The sequence below is a fragment of the Sphaeramia orbicularis genome, chromosome 3, assembly GCF_902148855.1.
Source record: "Sphaeramia orbicularis chromosome 3, fSphaOr1.1, whole genome shotgun sequence".
Taxonomy (NCBI): Eukaryota; Metazoa; Chordata; class Actinopteri; order Kurtiformes; family Apogonidae; genus Sphaeramia; species Sphaeramia orbicularis.
Genome location: NC_043959.1, coordinates 49,205,070 through 49,221,351, shown reverse-complemented (window position 1 = coordinate 49,221,351; position 16,282 = coordinate 49,205,070). Strand labels below are relative to the sequence as shown.

Sequence of the window (16,282 nt, the reverse complement as noted above, 5' to 3'; positions counted from 1 at the left end):
AGACATGATGGCATCAGCTGGATCGATGCTAAAATAAGCTACAATATGTGCAAGGGGCGGGGTTTGTTGTGCCTGGCACCACTTGTTGATTCTGATTCTGGCTGAGTCGCCTTTAAAGCCGTGATAAAATAAGTCACCTGTAGCTGTATTATATCATGTCTGCTGCCATTGCACAGGTCTGCACCATATTTTGCACATGCTCAAAGACTTGAGGCTGTATATAATGTTAATTGTGGATATTTTGTATGTTACTTTTAAAAACATCTTAGTTATATATACTTAACATTTTCTGTTTACATTTGCCTGCACTTTTGAAAATGTTACTATGGTGAATGCGTCCAAATTTTGTTGTTCTTAACAATACAATGACAAAAACAAGATCCAATTCAATTAAATCTGCATTACTGACACTTTATTTTTTGTTTATACATTACTTTGCTGTGTGTCTGTGTCTTTATTTCATGAAAACTGTCCAGATATATACGGAATCTATTTTATTAAAACAAAAAGGAATGTGAGGTTGTGATACAGAGTGATTTTAAAAGGGAGTTGCTAAAAGGAGTAAGGCATTGCACTCTACTTGCACATTTCTACTTAAAACGAATAAAGTGCGTCCTTTTATCACCTCTGTCAGCACACAGACAATAAGAGCTGACAATAAGTCCCTCTCTGGCTTTAATGTTATATTAACTTATTCATGTGTATTAATTTTTCTTCCATTTATAGGGACACTATGCTCTTTTTGTATGACAGTTTTTGTAATTTATTCAACACAGTTTGTTTGTACTCTTTTCTATGATATATTAATGGCTGCTTTTCTTTGTTCCCCGAGTACATACTACATCCCCTATGTATGTGAATTTTGTTTTATTGTTTTTTTGGGTTTTTTTTTTTACGTAGCTTAATCATTCGACAGCCTGTAGCTCTTGTAACTCATTAACCACAGTTGGAGCTGTCTGTCAGGATGTAAATCCTGACAGAATTCAATCAAATCTGTCACACTGAAGCATTCTGTTAGACATAAAATATTATTAACAATGGAATAATTGACAAAAGGAGCAGCAGCACACTTATTAAAGGCTCCACTATGAAGCAAATGACACCAAAATGACTCCTGACAAAAAAACAAAAAACATTTATTAGAGGAAGTCGGGGAGCCTTTTGGTGATAATACACTTCCACACTGACTTTAATATCCAGCTTTGTTGTCCTTGGCTTCTAATTTGTCAAATAGTGTCACTGGTTTGTTGACTGTTACTATGATAAAAGTTTTGCACCAAGTTTAGACCAAAGATTCACGATGAAATGAGCTTCATCTGGCAGCTACTTGCAAAGCTCCGCTCTGTAATATTCTGAAACCCTCCAAGTTCGCGAGATGAGACAGTGAATTATTTCAATAGCGGTATCCCTCTGTACTCTCTGAACTTGTGTTCTAACTGCTGGCTTTTCAGACATTCTGTAGGTGGATATAAATCATATGAATGTGGACGGTGATACTTCTGAGTTATTTACCTCAGCTGCACTAGTGGTATTTATTGAAACGGTGAAGCCACTCAGAGTTATTCTGTTGTTTAGACGAGTTGGTGTCACCTCTAATAAGCAGAGAAAACACAGACTATTGAGACAGGATTTACCAGGGAAACCGCTGATAATAACTGCACTTTGTGGGAACAGGTAGTGAGAAAAACACACACTGCACTGCTGTGTTCTAAAACCAGCTGCTGCTAATTTGACAAATAAAATCAGTGGTGATGCATGGAGGTCAGACAGGTTAGTTCACACCGCTCTGACCTTTACCTGCCACACACTTCTCAATGCACATCTTCTAAGGTATTTCAATTCCAAGCGCTCACCTTTTTTATTCACCAGTATCAACGTTTACATCTTTTTTTGTCTTTGGCCGATGTTTGACCCTTTGACCAAGTTTCATTAATATCAGTCCATTGGTTTTTGTTGAGATCCTGCTGACAGATGGACACATGGGCAGGCAGACAAAGGTGAGTACCTCCTTGGTGGAAGTAATTATCAGTTCATTTCTGAAAAGCATTTTGCACAGCCTGTACGTCATGAAGTGTAGGAGCAGTAATCGTGTGTCAGTCTTTTTTGATTGAAGGCTGTGTGATGTTATTTCTCATTCAGGCTGATGAAAACGTTGAAGATGTCGGAGGGTGTAAAAAGATGACAGGATCTCATTTCAAGCTGGATGGACTGAATCACAAGTTGATTCAGTATCACATAGTGAATCATCACTGCAAGCTGGGGGTGGGGATTTGATAAGATATGGCATATTTTAATGACAAACATCATGTTCAACCATGCCCCCTGACAGTATCTGAACATATTTTGGGGTGAGAATCTTGATATTGCTCTTTAATTTTCACACGAATATACACAGATCACATTAAAAACAGCTTGGAAATGAGAATCTAATGGACTGAGCCTTCTTAGTGGTGCATCCATTGACTCTTGATTTAAAACTGCAGTGATAACATGATGATAACCATCAAACTTGAAAAGATGTGAAACCGCAAATTAAGTGAATATGACACTTTTGACAAGATGAGCAGAATCTCAGGAACATTTTGCATCATCTACTTCTGTGATTTCCTATGCTGCTTTAGGAGGTTTCTTTTTCATTTTATATTTGCCTCTATCTGAAGCATCTATCTGCTTTCATCTCCTTCAACCACCTCTCTTGTCCCCCCCAGAAACCTTCACTGGCTTTAAAAAAGACCCTCATATTTCCCATTATATTCATTTTACAATCCCTCATGATTATCTGAAAATAAAACCCTTCATATCAAAGCACAGAATTATTTTAAGGTAAAAGCTAAGCTTGCTCTTCCATTGCTCAGAGCACAACACTGAAGCAAAGCAGACTATTTTCTTGGCGTTTCCACTGCACTGTCTGCTGTCTGAAGAGAAGAGGGCATTTCCCAGAAACGCTGTCTCATTTACAAACAATCCCAACTTTAGAGAAAAAGAGAAATAGGACTCCTTCCAGTTACTTAAAAAAAATACTGCATTTAGATATGTTTTTTCAACTTCAACTATTAATATCTGTAATGTGCACTGTTGTTCATGCAAGAAATATCTGATTAATGTACATGTCAATCTTATGAAAAAAAAAAAAAAGCAGGAATCTGAGCTTCATCCTTCACAGCATTAAGAGCAAGACTGAAATAAAACCAAATACAATCCTATTCTTTTCTTGGATGCTGTTGGTCATAACATATGCAGCAGTATCATATATTCTATATTCTATCTAATAAATGATGACACTGATTAGGAGGTTTATTAGGTTTTTTAGCGGGTTTATTATACCAGAGAGAAGTGGTTTTTAGCGTCCCTCATGCTCTGATCATTAATTTACGCTCGAGACCACTGAACTGCAAAATATGTTTTTAACCCATCTATGATGCAGCCTGTGCTATACTTTTCTTCAATTATATAATTAATACATCAAAATCTGTACTGTTCAGCTGCCAGGGCTTCTGCTCACACACCAGGTGCTAAATATTGTGCAAGCATTATGCATATACATGATGTAGCAGTGCTGTAATGTTTGAAAACCCAAAATGTATTATTTTAACAGAGAGAATAAGTCAGCAAAGTTACTGGTTCACTTTCTGAAAAGCTGAAGACACAGTCATTACTTGACAGTGATTTCCAAGGATTATGCAGAGTGCCTGCTGAGCTTTTAGAATAAAAACAAATTCAGTGTCATGAGCAAAACAAAGTAATTCCATTAATATGCACTGCACTGGTTTACACAGAAATCTCAAAATCTGCATAAATTAAATGATGGCTCTATACTAAGACAGGTAAATAAGTTATTATTTGGGTGAATTAACCCTTTATATACTGAAAATCACACAGATTATTAATATAACTGTGAAAATCAGACCAACCTGTGTTAAAGTTAACAATTTACTTTCTGTCTGCTGATCCTCACTTCACTCTGAATGATGCTCTTATTAATTTATTTAACCTCCCCCCTTTTTTTTTTTTTTTTTTTTTTTTTTTTTTTTTATAAAGTGATGCAAGACAGAACATGACAAGTGAAGGACAACATGCCAGCATTACATACAGATGATGAAGACAAGACGAGACAGAGACGAACAGGGACACATTTTAAGTTTGAAAGTTTTGAAGGTGTATGTATTTGTGAGGATATGGTTTGTCAAATAAAGTTGGGATTCAATATAGAGAGGGTAATTTAGGAGGAAGAAGAAAAAAGAAAGCAAACATTAATGCTAAATGTTCAAGAAGGAATGGAAAAACAAGAAAAAAAAAGGGGGGGATAGCAATAATCATGATAAAATTAGTAATGCCACACTTTTCAGTACTGTTACAATTCTTGCTTGAATGATGCTCTTAAAGAGAATCATTAATGAAGAATAAATGCATATAAATATCATTTGCAGATGCTGATTGCATTAATCTATGCAGACAACTATTTGAAGATTCATAATCTTATATTATTAATACAACACTTACCATCTTTTTCCATCTAACTAAAAATATGCACCTTTCTATAGGAGCAGAGATCCTGATGCAGTTCTTTTCTGCTTTTTCTGTGTTATCTAATTATATATGAACTGTTTATAACCAGCCTTTTTTCTTGTCTTTTTAAAATTACTTTCATGTTATATTGTTACAAATCCAATTTTTCTTTCTCATATTAAATCATTATGGGTTCATTTTTAACTTAATGTATTTGCATAAACGAACTAACTTCAACTCTCATTCTTAGTCCTTAAATAATTTAGGTTATACAGAAACAAAACAATATCTACTAAATAAACCATTTTAATCTAAAACTGTGTAGAGAATTATGTTTTTCCCCTACAATTCCACTGTGGCTTCCAGAAGCAACACTTCACAAAATTTAATTCACGTCTCTTAATGATGAACGTCTCTCTCTGTACTGAGTTAATCCCACCTGCTGAACCACTCGAACACTTGTTATTACAAAATGAAAGTCTACAGCCTTAAAACACCCAAGCAGAGTGTTACTGTGAATTGAAACTGTATCCAAAAACAAAACAAAACAACAAGGTTTCTGACAAGGCATTTGATTAAATTTGGTTTAATTTTGATCTTTCCCTCCTGCACAAAAAGTGTGAATCTGAGACAAGAGTCAAAGACACAAACACATGGAATAGTGCCTCCATTTGTGACAGACACTCATGTGCTGGTGTTGTGGTGAAATATATAAAATATTAAGAATACATTTCAACAGCCTGAACGACCTTTAGTTAACTAAAATTTATAACTTGAATTTCAACTTAACTTCATGACAGACTAAAGCCAGTATGTGTTGTGTCCACAATTATCTGATGATCTGTGTTGTCTCCAGTTTTCATCCGACAGAAACAACGGTTTGTCTTTTCGCAACTAGGTTGTAGTTGTTTTTATAGTCTAATGCACAGGTGTCAAACATGCGGCCCGCCAAAGGGTTCAGTCCGGCCCTTGGGGTGAATTTGTGAAATGCAAAAAATTACACTAAAATATTATCAATCCTTTTAGTTCAGGTTCCACATTCAGACCCATTCAATCTCCAGTGGGCAGGACCAGTCAAATATGATCATAATAATGTATAAATAATGACAACTGCAAATGTCTCTCTTTGTAAATGTAAATATTTTCATGTATTTACACTAACACAAAGTATAATTTCGCAAAAAAAATGTGAATAACCTGAACAAATATGAACAACCTGAAATTTCTTAAGAGAAATAAGTGTAATTTTAACAATACTCTTCCTGTTATTAAATGTTTTGCGTGTTTGTAAGTTATAATGTATATGTGTAAATGATGAACTGAGGCAGAAAATTGTTAAAATTACTCTTATTTTTTCAGTTTGTTCATGTTATTCACATCTTTTGAAAGGATAAACCTGTTCATAATGTAAATGTACTCTTTTCGCTCTAAAACATAGAGAAAAGTTTGGAGTTGACATTCTTTATTTCTTATTATGTTATTATTTTACTGGTTTGGCCCACTTCAGATCAAATTTAGGTGAATGTGGCCCCTGAACTAAAATGAGTTTGACACCCCTGGTCTAATGTGTTCTGAGGTGTGTAGTAAAATAAAGGCCACTATGGCAGAATGATTGTTTTCATCTGTAAGACAACCATTGGCGGTTCAATGGCAGAATTCTCACCTGCCTCATGGGAGACCTGGGTTCAATTCCCAGCCAATGCAACAGACTCTTAAACTTTGTTTCCCTTGAGCAAGGCACCCCTTTACATAAGGGTTGGTGTGTAGCATGTACAACATATAAAGACTCTTACCTGTATTAGTGTGGGTTTTATGACTCATGAAAAAACAGAGATTATATTCAGAGTCTTACTATAATTTTACATGAAAAAAAATGTTGAGATTCTTACAGTAATCTGGTTTCTGTCCCACTTGTGGTGGTGGATGTACCTGTAGGTATTGTCCTATATTGTGGTGTTTGGAAGTTTCTGGTTATGAACCTTTGGGTTGTCTGTTTATAATGTACCTCCAGACAATAACTGTGCTGCTTACAGAGTGTGGGTGGAGACAGCTACTTTGGCGTTGCTTTGTGCATTTTCTGCCTTACATTCTGCAGGATGAGACCATACTCAGGAAAAAGCACACCCACACCAGTACACAGCACCCTAGTAGATCTTACACTCTGTTTGGACAATGGTATGGGTGAGTTTGTATTTTAGAGCATCAGCACCAATCAGTAAATAACACTTAGTGTCTGTAACTCATGGCCTTTTTCTTGTTAATGGTGCAAGTTTGTTGGAAGAGTCTACTTATAAAAAACAAGCAAGGAATTTTACACATTTCTCTGGACAAGGTGTGACAAAAAGAGTGGGAAAAAATAACCTCACTGCATCAAAAAGCTGACCCAGCAGATTTCTCATCTACCGTACACAACAAATCGGATCCTTCCTCTCCACTTTAGGATTCACTGTGTGCGATGGAATTCAATCCAAAGTGTTACAGTTGATACAACTCCTCCACACTGACTTTAACCTCCCTCATCTGCCTCATCACCCCTCCTGTTCACAGCAATGGGACCGTAAAGGGACCCTGACTCCTCTCAGCTCTCCGTCTGTGGATGAGTCTCACAGATGCTCATTTCTCCAGACAGTCCTGCTTCCTCCACAATAGAGCCAGTTAAAGAAGCTGAGCTGCAAACAACAGGTCAATACTGTCAAATCAATAAAGCAATCTGTCAGAAAGCGTCTCTGAGTGACGAGGCTGGAACTTTGTCTGATAAACTCTAGAATTTAGCAATAACATAATATACAATACTATGGACTTTTTTTTATCTGTAACTGCTCTGTAACTTTGTATTTTCCTGTTCCTGCAGGGTGCGATTTGTTGGGGGGGGGGGGGGGGGGGTGTCAAACATTTGTGTGTCCAGTGGATACAGATCAGAAGTTGTGAAAATTTGAAAATTTCGTGTAAGATCTGCTGTATAATAGAGGAAGAGAAGCTGAGAGTTGGATGTTGAAAGTATGTAAAGTTTCACTTTTGTTTCACGCCAGCGTTAGTTAACGTTAGTTATAGACCGCACCCCCATGTATATAACTGTTGCCCCCCTGACAAAAAAAACCAAACATCCCCCCCTCTGTTGTTTTGACAAATCACACCCTGTGTTCCTGTAACGTAGTGTGATAGTAACTTACCACTGTAATGACTGTATGAATGTGAGACAGTACTAGCAATAAACTTGAGTAATAATGATTGAACCATGAGGGAATGATAGGTTAAATTAAAATAAATGATTTAAAAGGTTTGTTTAACATTCAGGGATCTACTCTGGAGCTTTGCAATGAATTCCAGGAAAATCACACACTTTTAAATCAATTCTGAGACAAATGAGCCAGCATAATGAAACTCTAGCTAAAGCTGTTTGTATTAACTATAATTACACTAATGTTTTTGTTTTCTGTTCTCTGCATTGTAGATAATATTAAAGGGCATACTGCATTAAAATGCAAAAAAATCTACATGGACTCAGCCACACTTCATCATGATTACAATAACACCTCTGCAGTTAACTCCTCTATTGCATGAAGCAATTCTTTCTTAGGGTGTGAATACTGAGCTGTATGTCTATTCACATTACCTCTGTGTGACAAAAGACTTTTGCATTGATTGTCCTGTTGGTTTGAGATTACACAGTGGGGTTCGATGGATTTTCAGCAGCACAGAGGTCATGAAACTCAATCAGAGCTCTACAATTACAGACTGAGTCATTACAGTACAGTGCTTTGTTACTCATACAGTATCTGGAAGAACACTAACTTGTTTCCATTCATCAGACATAGGCAATGGACATTAGCAACATTATAAAGTGAATTATAAATGATTTCCATAATGTCATGCTGCTGCAACTTTATATGCATTTTTCTTCCTTTAATTGGGTCATTGTGTTATCTATACTGTCCACATTGCAGTTGAAATTGGTCCTAAAGATAATATTACACGCTATTTATGCAGAAAAATGTGTGCATAGCATTTGGGTGATAAATAATGTGTAACTCGTGTTTTTGACGTTAATGATGTTTTATTGCCACTTTCATGAACACGGCATAAAGCCCATACTGCACAATTATTTTTCATAGACCTCAATGATCCTCATTTCTCAGCACAACCTTCCTGGCAGTGTTTGAGAGTGATGATGTCTGCTCAGGTCCTCATCTGATGCATTGTTCCAGACTGACTCCACTGGCGCAATACCCAATATTCACAGGTGTTTTGGGAAATCATTTGTATTGAAATCTTGTTTCAGGGTCCTGTCCAATTTGCTGCATGTTCTCCTGCAGTCTGACTTGAAGGATAACCTCTCGAAAACTATAGCTAAGGTTCGAGGCACATCAATTTCAGTTTTTTGTTACATGAATCATCACATTGTGCCGTGGAAATCAAATATCCAGTCAATTCCAAAGGGTAAAAAAATGTTGTGAACAAAAATGATGAAACACAAGAATAAATAAACCTGGATTTTTTATAAACATAACACAGTCTATATTACATTTTATTTCAACAATATTAATCAGCTATTATAATAATGTTATTTGCTGCAAAAATACAGACTATGAATGTGATGTAGGTTCATAGACAACAGAAACAGATCTATCAAATTAGTTTACAATATTAGCAGCTTTAATAGCAACAGCTTTATTAAAGGGGTCATATTTTGCTAAACCCACTTTTATTAGTCTTTAGTGCATTTATTTGTGTATTTGGGGACGTTAATAGTTCAAAAAGTTAGAATTTGAATCCTCCAGGTGCTGCAAAGCTATCTTTAAATTCATTCGGGCAAAAATCTAGTGGATTTCTACAACCTGTTTTAATTCCTTCTTAATTTGTTCCGTTTTATAACTAGTTACATCATAACATTTGCCCATATAAGGTCAAGACTTCCGACGAACATTTCTCTGAGTACGACATAATTGTTTATCAGCAGCAGCGGTTGTAGTTCATACTGAAAATATGTCCAAACTTCGAGAAGGATATCTAAAATGTTCAGTTGTTGGTTGTATTATCGAACTCAAGTGGCTGAACAGGACAGAGCAGCAAGGACAAAAACCTGGAGGGGGTGGGGTCATGTGCATTTAAAGGGCCAGTGCTCAAAACGACCTTTCCGGTGTCATTACTCAGAAATATTGTTGAAGATGGACTTGTGGAGTTGAATTAATGAAGAATTCAGACCCAAGCAGAGCATTTACAGTTTATGTAGACCACAGGGAAATGTTTTAAAATGCATAATTCCATTTTTTTTAAAAAGCAAAATGTCACTCCTTTAAAGTTTGTATTAGGGCTGCATGATATTGGAAAAAAACTGACATTGCGATTTTTTTTAACCCTGCAATATATATTACAATAGGAAAAACTACTCAGGAGGATACAATAGCTGTGTGGTGCCGACGTAAATGGTCAAACAAGTTAGTTGTATTTCCTCTCGTTGTGGTAACCGGTGCAAGGCACTGTCAATGCAGAACACATGTTTCAGTATCATCCTCCTTGTAGCTGAAATAATTCCAGATAACTGATGTTACTTTTCTTTTTAGCACCAAGCCTTCGTTTGCAAAGATTTTCACCTGTTCGTTGCACATTTTTCAATATTCTTACCAGTGACTCATTCCATGTGCAGGGGCATGGTCTGCTTCGGCAAACTGATTAAGAACGATTGTGATTGGTGGAGCGCCCAAGTGTGTGTCAGGTACACAGGTTGAAATTAGATGAGAACATGTCAAGTTCGTTTGCCTCCTACTACTTGCCTCCTACTAGTGCACACACATACATTCCGATGACGATGCTCAAACGGTATATTGTGCAGCTCTAGTTTGTATCATTGCTTTGGGCACTAAAAACACTTGGATAAGTTTAGAGAAAGATACAAATGACACATAATGTATCTGATATACACAAAATTGTATTTAATATCTGAACTAAACTGTAAAATTTTCCTATACCTAGTCAAAGAGCTTTTATTGCTTAAACCTGAACACAATAGGAAGCAAAGTCCTTGATTTTATCACCTCCAGCCTACTGATGAAAAGCAAAAAGGGGAGAAATTATGTTTCCTTACAACAAAATCACACCACTGATCACAGTTTGCAGCACAATGTGATGCAAGCAGCATTAGGGCTATAACAAAATGTAATTGAATTTGCATTTTAGTTCTATAGGAATGTAATTACCGAGGAACTGTTTTGGCTAAAGACATTTTCAAGACTGAAGCAAACCTGTATTTCCTTGTGCCTTGATTGAATGCTAATGTTTGTTCATCACTATTCTGAGTCAATATTCAGTATCCACATTTTGACCAAATGTGAGCAGAGTGCAGAGGTTTGTTTCACCCTCACACTTCCAGGACATCCCTCTCAAGCCTGAGCCAAAGCCTGTAGCTGTTGGCCTGGTTTTTGTTTGTCTCTGAGGATGTGTCAGCAGCCAGTCTGTGTGTTGGCAGGTGGTCTGCAGGCATGACCAATACGCCGCAGACGGGTGGGCAGACAGACAGAAAGACAGACAGACAGACCCTACTGGCTCTATGTGGCTGCTAATCTGGGGCCAAGCCAATGCCCTCCAGACTTATAACTCCGAGCTCATTGTGTCACCCTCTGTTTCAAAACCATTACTGAACTCTAAACTACATTAACCTCCAGGCAAGGACAAGTTCCTCTAGTTTGACGCAAGCACGCAAGTAAACAACATTGAGGTCTAAAATCAAAACCGACAAAATGAAAACTCAGAATCATCAAAGTCTTTAAATACAGCACTAGGACGACGGCTAAAATACGTGACATGAAATCATCAGTGTCCGCCGATAAAGTAATCAGTGCCACTATTATCGGGCCTAGGATTCCTAAAACCATGTCAATCCTTTAGGAAAATGACTTCCAGGATTAATCTCCCTTCTTTACTGCCGATTGCGTCTCTGTCATTTGTGAGGACAGATACTTTCACATTGGGCGTCCTGTCGTCAGCTTGTGTCCATCTTCTTCTTACTCTGCAATTTAGTGAGGGCAGCCGAGGAGGAGCTGTCCCTCACATCTTACAGTTATTGAACAGGCTGATAGCTGTATTAATGGTCTTTGTACAGAACATGTGTGCTATCATCACCTGTCCCTATGGAGGGCTGATCTGTGTCTGGTCCGTATGCTTACGATGCAGCTGAATCGAACGCACACACGTCAACCGTCTTTCGACAAAGCTGAGGACGATACAAGTACATTTATTGGCTTTGAACAACGTCTGTATTCTCTTCACACATCAGTGCTAACAGCAACAATAACTCTGAGTCCTACAACTCTCATATGTGCTCCAAGCGCGATCATCAGGGGATGAAGGTGATCACTCAGACTTCAGAATTAATTAGCAGTGATTATCTATAGCAGTTAAAACTACACAAGAGAGAACACTCTGCTCTGACTACACTGGCTGCAAGATAATTTACATCACTGCATGTGTGCGCTTCTTCACATCCATCAATGTGTTTACGTGACCCTTTTTTCAGTGTTCAAAATGGTACATTTGTCAGTGCTCTTCTGCTTGGGTGTGAAGTTTATGTTGGAGTTTTGTGCTGGCAACAGGTTATTTGTTGACATAAGCTGACTCCATTACTACATCCACGATAACAACCACAATACACTGATTTCTATGTCGAGGGCTTAGGTCAAATTTTCCATCACGATTGCATTTGAGTTCCTCAGTGCCTCTCCTCTGCTCCTCTTTCACTTCAATAGTGTTAGTTTAGAAATGCAGTATGCTAACATCAACAGGCATCCGTTTCCCAGCACAATGCAGACTCCAACAGAGACTTCATGTAAGCACACGAGCATACACAAATGTTACATAGAGCTTACGAAAACAAAAAAATCCAATAATGAATAGGTTCTACTGGCAACTACTGTCTGTGCAGCTGAAGTCTGCAGTTTAGTCCACTGAACCCTGGTGTAAATCCCTACTGTTGTTCTAAATCTATGAAAAGACCGTAGCGCTGTCATTATGTTGAACCTGGGCATGGTTATTATCTCAAATATACCACCCTGGTCAGACGGAATAAAAAGGTTTCACTGTTTCAATCCTGTGTTTGGTAGTGACTTTCATAAGGATATATGAGTACACATCGGTTTATGAGTACCAGACCCTTTCAAGTACAGATTTTTATAAGAGTGGAATTTTATGGCCTGTTATTCTATCATCTTAATTTGTACATATTTAATCTATTTCTGTATTTTTTATTATAATAATAATGGATTACATTTCTATAGCTATATCTATGTATATCTATATTGAGCCATTATTCATTCACTCTCACATTCATACTCTGGTGGTGGTAAACTACATATGGTACCGCAGCTGACCTGGGGCAGGCTGACGGAAGCGAGGCTGCCAATTTGCGACAAACGGCCCCTCCGACCACCACTGAACATTCATACACATTCATACACCAGTGTGAGTGACACTGGAGGCAAGGTGGGTGAAGTGTCTTGCCCAAGGACACAACGGACTGACTAGGACAGAGCAGGATTTGAACCGCCAACACTTCGGCTGCCCGTTTAAAAACTCTTTTTATTTAAATTAGAACAATGATGACAATATAAAAAAGTCATATACAGTATCCAATATATGTGACATCAGAACAAGAATGCTATACCTGCACTCACATGTACACACACACACACACACACACACACACACACACTCACACTCACAAAAAAGGGGGGTGCGTGGGTGGCGGTCTACCCCTACCTACTTAATATTAAAGTAATCTATAAAGGGCTGCCAAATTGAGTAAAATAACTTTACATTATCTTTTAGTGAAAATTAGATTTTCTCCAAATGTAAGTCATGCATAATGTCTTTCATCAGAGCCTGATGAGTCGGAGGATTTTTGTTCTTCCAGTTTAACAGAATTAGGCGTCTGGCCAGTAGTGTCACAAACCTCAAAACAACACTCTGTTTAGTACTAAGGTCCACGCCTATTGATTCCACACTGAACATTACTGTTATTTGGTCTGGAGGGAGCCATCTCTTAATAATCTTAGACAAAGTCTCTAAAGTTTCAGTCCAATAGGTAGTGATGTTGGGGCATGTCCAAACACATGTGACAGTGAAGCTAAGCTCTGGCCACAACGATCACAAAGGGGTTTTACTCCAGGGAACATCCTGGACATCTTCAATTTAGACCGATGCAACCTGAGCAAAATTTTAAATTGCAGGAGCCCGTGTCTACAACAGATAGAAGAGGAGTGGACTCATTCCTACAATTTCTGTATTTTTTATTCAAATGACATTCATATCTCTGTCCTGGAAGAATCTTAGCCCTGTTGTTCTTTCAGAGGTTTGTATTATATGCTGTAAAGCCCCCTAAGGTTGATTTGTGATTTTGGGGAACTGGGCTCTATAAATAAAAACGACTTGTCTTGAACTGTTTTATGACCTCTTTTTCAATTTACATCTATAGTACCACACAGAAATTGGCTTAGATCTGAGTGGGAGGCTTGTAATGGACTATGAAATGGATTGTTGAATAAACAAGGAAATTTGATGACTAAAAATAAACAAATATCCCCTCAACCTTAAATGCAAATAATCATAATATTTGTTCACAGTGCACCCCACCCAGATAACTGGTTTTAATCAAAAGTGCAAATTTGACTTTTTTTTCTTGAGTCTAAGAGGACAAGACTCAGCCCTCTGTGACCTCCAAAACACCCATTAAGTGTCATCATCATAGTTAATTTTCCACACATTACCTGCATGAACAATGGCCCATGGCCACAGGGAGTGACATCATTACTCACCCTGATGCCCAGCTCCACGTTCTCTCCCCCGTATACTTCCATCCCTTCATCCAGCAAACCAATCTCCTCAAAGTACAGTCGATCCACCACGAAGCAGCCAATCAGGGCAGGGCTCCTGGGAGATTAAAGATCAGGAAGAGTTTTTGTTCATTTCTTTCCATTTGCAGCTCAGGTGATGTTAGCTTAGTATGGTTGCTATGGTGACAGTAGGGCTATATAGAGACATATGGTCTTTAACAGTGTGTGAATGAATGACTGCAGTACGAATGAACCTTTAACTACGGCTAACCTTCAGACATCAGTTGAATTAACTAATGATAATTTTAGTCAGGTTATGGAGGTGTTCACTTACTGGATAGGAGCGCTCTTGTTTCCCTTGTGCCACCAGGACTTAGGTGGATTGAGGTAGCGACACCACAGCTCCCAGTCAAAGCCCTGGGCAGACAGTGGGTACTCTTCAATCTCAAAAGTGTCATATTTGATGTTATCAAATGATGGGGAGATAATACGTGTCCTGTCTTCTTTAATTCTCTGGAGGATGGGTTCAGCCCTTCAAATATGGAAAGAGAAAGTAATTAACCCGTGAGTATTTGTTTTGACAGGATCTTTGTTAACTTTGTGATCAAGCTTGTCATGAAAGGAGTTTTTTTTTTGTTGAAAAATGAGGTTCAAAAGATGAATTCAATTCAGTCTGTGATTAGTCTGAGAATACAGCTCTTGCCCATCTGATAGACTTTTTTTTTTATACTGATATATGAGATTCCGCAGATTTCCTATTATTGGCCATCACTGGTCAAACGTTCCAGTATGTACATCCAAGAAAGGAAAAAAAGTCTTCTGCACCTCCTCTTGGCTTTGTTGTCACGTTTTAGAAAATCTAACTTCATGGAAGATTCTTTCAAGGATGTTCCTCTACTACACAGACTCTGTGGCTGCTCACAAAAGCAACATGGCAGCCTCTCAACCCATAATAATTTCACTTTTGCGAAGCAGTGGGAAACAGTTACCTTGTCCATACAATCTACAAATAGGAGAAAGAGGATTGAGGTGCAGCCGGATGTGTATTTTTAATTCTGGCATTTATAATGTAGGTTTAATTTTGTCTTTGTGTGAATAATATGTGGACATGGAAATATTAAATCAAACATCCATTTTTGGGACATGAAATCACTGAATGTACTGCATTAAAGGGTAACTTTAATGATCATCTACCTTTTTATGGTTAAATGGAATGGAAACATCTAACGATGTAATATGCAAATGCATGACTTACACTACAAATAGGTCGCACAATAGCAGTGTCTGAATTTCCATAGTAATCTGCTAAACGGGAGGCAAACTTTTTTTAGCATGCACAAAACCATAGTTTGAAACTGGTAGTATGTGAATCCAATATGTAAGCTCTGGAGACCTTGTCAGCATAAAATGGTGGTGTCAATGGACAATAAATAAGAGAAACAGCCCAGTAGCCATGGACAGTCATGTTACACTGGTGTAAACAGAGGCGAAATTGGCCGGTTACCAGGGTTACATGGCTCCAACTGCTAAGATGGTTTTTAAGAAGAGACATGTATTCACACCCCGAGTAGTGGAAAGATACATTCTACCATTTATTTACACAATTATATTTTTGTGCATTGGTGGAAAAACCGTTTCTGACATCCCATACATTTATGATGTGCTGCATTAAGAATCAGCATCAAGTCACTGAACTCTACCAAGCCTTGTTCTATTCTTCAAACCCACATGCTCCTTTCTGTATGCGCTCTTTCGAGGTCAAAACTGGATGTTTCAGCAAGATAATGAATCACATCCATGACGTGACTTGTTGAAACTGTCAAGAATTTAGTTTTGTTATTTTCTTGTTAACAATTGACAAAAACAAATAAATAAATTGCATTTGTGTCTGTCTGATGCAGCCAAACCTTTTGAAACACAAAAAAGATTTTTCTGCAAATATTTCATGATAATAT

The 16,282-nt window shown here is 37.7% G+C and overlaps 1 protein-coding gene across 1 annotated transcript in view; it reads right to left on the bottom strand.

Annotated features, from left to right (window-relative positions):
* galnt18b (UDP-N-acetyl-alpha-D-galactosamine:polypeptide N-acetylgalactosaminyltransferase 18b) overlaps positions 1-16,282 on the bottom strand; it is a 109,591-nt gene that overhangs the window by 28,264 nt on the left and 65,045 nt on the right. The window contains 2 exon segments of the mRNA XM_030130884.1: positions 14,310-14,424; positions 14,662-14,859. Coding sequence (XP_029986744.1) covers positions 14,310-14,424; positions 14,662-14,859 — 313 coding nt within the window.